Source organism: Camellia sinensis, chromosome 11 (assembly GCF_055761805.1).
Source record: "Camellia sinensis isolate YWXY chromosome 11, ASM5576180v1, whole genome shotgun sequence".
Lineage (NCBI taxonomy): Eukaryota > Viridiplantae > Streptophyta > Magnoliopsida > Ericales > Theaceae > Camellia > Camellia sinensis.
The window spans coordinates 107265940-107269387 of record NC_138971.1 but is presented as its reverse complement, the minus strand read 5'-3'; the positions used below and the strand labels follow the sequence as shown (position 1 = coordinate 107269387).

The window sequence follows — 3448 nt, the reverse complement described above, 5'->3', positions numbered from 1 at the left end:
TTGAATTCACGTAGAATACCAATTGAATTCAAAGTCCTGCCCTAGAATATTGTGATGACCGGGTATGTCACTAGTTTCGCTCTTCCTTGTTTAAACTTGGGTATACCTTAATAGAGTGTCGGGATTGACTTGGAGCCTCGTTGAGTGTTAGGGGTTTGTGGAGTCCGGAGGGTTTTTCTCAATTGAATTCTTGTTCTAGTTTTGTTCGGTGTTGAATTTCACCTGTCTCGGAGGATGCACGGTTGAGTTCGGAGTCCACGAGGGGTCAAACCAGAGAATTTTGGGCTGCTGGGCCAGGGTCGCACGTGCGGGGGATGAGGCCGCATGTGCGGGGAGGGATGAGGTTTTCAAAGTTGCACACTGCTTTAATTGCAGGTGCGGAGGGGGCCGCACGTGCGGGGATCAAAGCCGCACGTGCGGAGAGGCCCACTCCGCACGTGCGGGGGAAAGTGCCACACGTGCGGTCGGCCAGAGTCCATGAAGCTCTGTTATTTTCTCTTATTTGTGGCTGTGTGTATCATTTTTCCCATCCTTGTCTATTTCAAAAATGGGTTTATGGCTCAAGAAGTTATTGATTTTTGTTGAAGAAAACCCATCCTAGTCCTTTTAAAAAAGATTTTGTGAAATGTTGAGCCATATGGGTTGAGATTGAGGCATATAGTGAACTTTCAAAATGGAAATGAGGAAATGTTGGGATTTATGAAAACCTAGAAATTTTGGGGTTTCTTAAATGAAAGAGGATGAGGGCTCATATTGATACATTTATGCTTATACATGTATTGTTGTGTGTCATGGTAGGTAAAGAGGATGGGAAGCGTTTTGGTTTTACAAAAATGTTTATGTATATATGTATATATGATGGACAATTTCTTGACATATGAAGATGGTAGAGATTGGGAGTTGTTATCAACACATATTGCTATGGTTAGTAGTGATTAAAATGTTGAAAACACACAAATTGTGAATATATTGTTACTTATGAATAAATGATGGTAGGCTTTTGACCAATTGTTGGAATGGCATGGAAGAGAGAAAATGAAAATTTAAATCTTTATGGAACATGTGTTGTAGTTATGATCAATGTAGAGAAACATGAAATAGTGTGGTTAATTGTTGCATTGACAACTTTAAAACTTGCATGTCATTAAGATTGATTTGAGAATTGGAACTTTCATTGAGAATGAAACATTGTGATTGAAATCATTGATATGTTAAGGGGTAAATACATTGGTAAGTTCGGTTAGGAGGTGTAGATGAATTTGATAAGTTGGCCTGAGTGCCCGCGGTGAAAGACTGAAAAGCCACACGGAGGAAGTACCACTTCCCTTCCGGTTAGCAACCGGTAAAGTGGGGTTACTGGTAGTGCTTGTTGAGCCTACTTGCAGACACCAACCTAGGGATTACCTAAGTCGTATTTACCACCCCTAATGATTAAAATTGGAAGTTTGGAATGGATGAGATTGCAAAATGTTAATGAAAACATGGGGATTTTCAAGAAAAGCATGACATGAGATTATCTTTGAAATGGCATTACATGGCATTTGCAATTGCATTAGACGTTGGAAATCTTGCAGAAATGTATATACTTTGTTAAGGGTTCTCTACTGGGCTTTGTGCTCACCCCTATGGGATTTTGGTACAGGTAAAGATGTGATGATCCCGCTGAGTTAAGGGTATGGACATATTTTGTGAAGAGTAGATTGCTTTTTTATTTTGTTGCAAATTTTTTTTGTAAAGCCAATTGCTAATATGTATGAGTCCGATGGACCATTTTTGTGTAACCAGGCTAATGCTTGGGAATTTGTAAGCCCTTGAGGGCCTTTATTCGTTTTGGTTAAATGATTTCACATGCTATAGATTTGTGTACTAGCTTTCAATGAAAGTATAATCGCATGTGAGAATACTTTTGTATATACATTTGAAGTTATGTAATGGAACATGGTGATTACGATCTTCTGGTAACTCTTGTGTGTCGGGGTTATTATTTAGTGAACGTGGGTAGATGTATTATATTTATGTTGGATTATTTCGGGGCGTTACAACTTGGTATCAGAGCTACCGGGTTTGAATACTTGAGGCTCGTGGGAATTGGTTTTTATGCCACAATGGGTTCATTTCGCATGATTAGGAAATGTTTTGTTTATTTGTGACTATGCGATAACATGATTATGTGACTATATGGGTATGGGATTGGACTTTTAGGATGTTATTTGCGCCTATTAGATTCCTTAAGGTCTTATTAGAAGGGTACTTGGTCAATACTCTTTCTACTAAGAATTCTTGATTTTTTGTGGGACGAATCTCATCACTAAAGGATAATTCGTATGTGCTTACGTGACTAAGTGCTTATGTGGAGTGAATTTAATTGTTTGTGTGGTAGAATATATGTGATTGATGTTGTTTAATGTGTGAGGCAAGTTGCGAGCACATTTGGAATTATGGGCTAAATTGTTCATTTTGATTCTCGATTAGGATGTTAGGAAGGATTGGAAATCGTGGTGGTAGAGGTGGAAGGCGTGGTCAGGGTCGTCGGGGTGTGTGCCAGGTACTGGTCCAAGGGGTTCTAGTGTAAGAAGAGGGGTTCGGCCAAGCTAATGTGGCCGAGGAAGTTGGGCAAGCGAAAATCCCGGGTTAAGCCGCAATGGGGGCCCTAGCCTGAGAGTTGGCCGGGGAATTGAGGGAGTCTATGAACATATTGAGGGCAGAAAATCAGGCTAGGGAGAACGTCGTGGAGACTAGGGTGAGTTTCCTCACTAGGGAGTTTTTGCGGGCCAAGTTGGATGAATTCCACGGTGGCACCGAGCCTAAGAAAGCGGATGAATGGCTAAAACAAACCGTGAAGACCTTCGAGATGCTTCACATTGTAGACAGTGAGCTTAGAGTGACTCTTGCAAGTTACTTCCTCAAGGGGGACGCAAGCCAATGGTGGAAGTACGCCAAAGGCCAAATAGAACTGACATGGAAGGCATTGGTGGTGGCCTTCCAAGACAAGCACCTACCTCCCACGGCTAGGGAGAGGGTGAGGCAGGAGTTCCAAGACCTTATGCAGCTTAACATGTCCGTGGCCGAGTTCGAAGCGGCCTTCTCTTGTTTGTCCCAATTTGCACTAGAGTTGGTAGCGACGAAAGAACGTCGTTACATTGAGTTCGAGAAGAAGTTGAGAACTAAGATCTTGTTTAAGGTTGTTGGGAACATGATCCAGAATCATGACCGTCTTGTGGAGGCGGCTGCACATGTGGAGATTACCGTGGAGGCCGAGGAGGATAGACTTCGGAATTTGAGGTCTAGGGGCCAAGGGTCACAGGGAGACTATAGGCCGAACAAGAAGAGCAGAAACACCTTTCTACCCCAGTCCCAATCACAACAGTCTAGATGTACCTTTCCATTGCCTAGTGCGGGCTTAGGAAGGAGTGCACCGAGTGGGTTTTCTTGCTTCAAATGTGGCTAA

The 3448-nt window shown here is 42.4% G+C and overlaps 1 protein-coding gene across 1 annotated transcript; it reads left to right on the top strand.

Moving 5' to 3' along the window:
• The first annotated feature begins 2686 nt into the window (after positions 1–2686).
• On the top strand, positions 2687–3448 carry LOC145802543 (uncharacterized). Its single transcript, XM_082895272.1, has one exon. It carries the CDS (start codon positions 2687–2689, stop codon positions 3446–3448), a length of 762 nt encoding a protein of 253 aa, XP_082751398.1.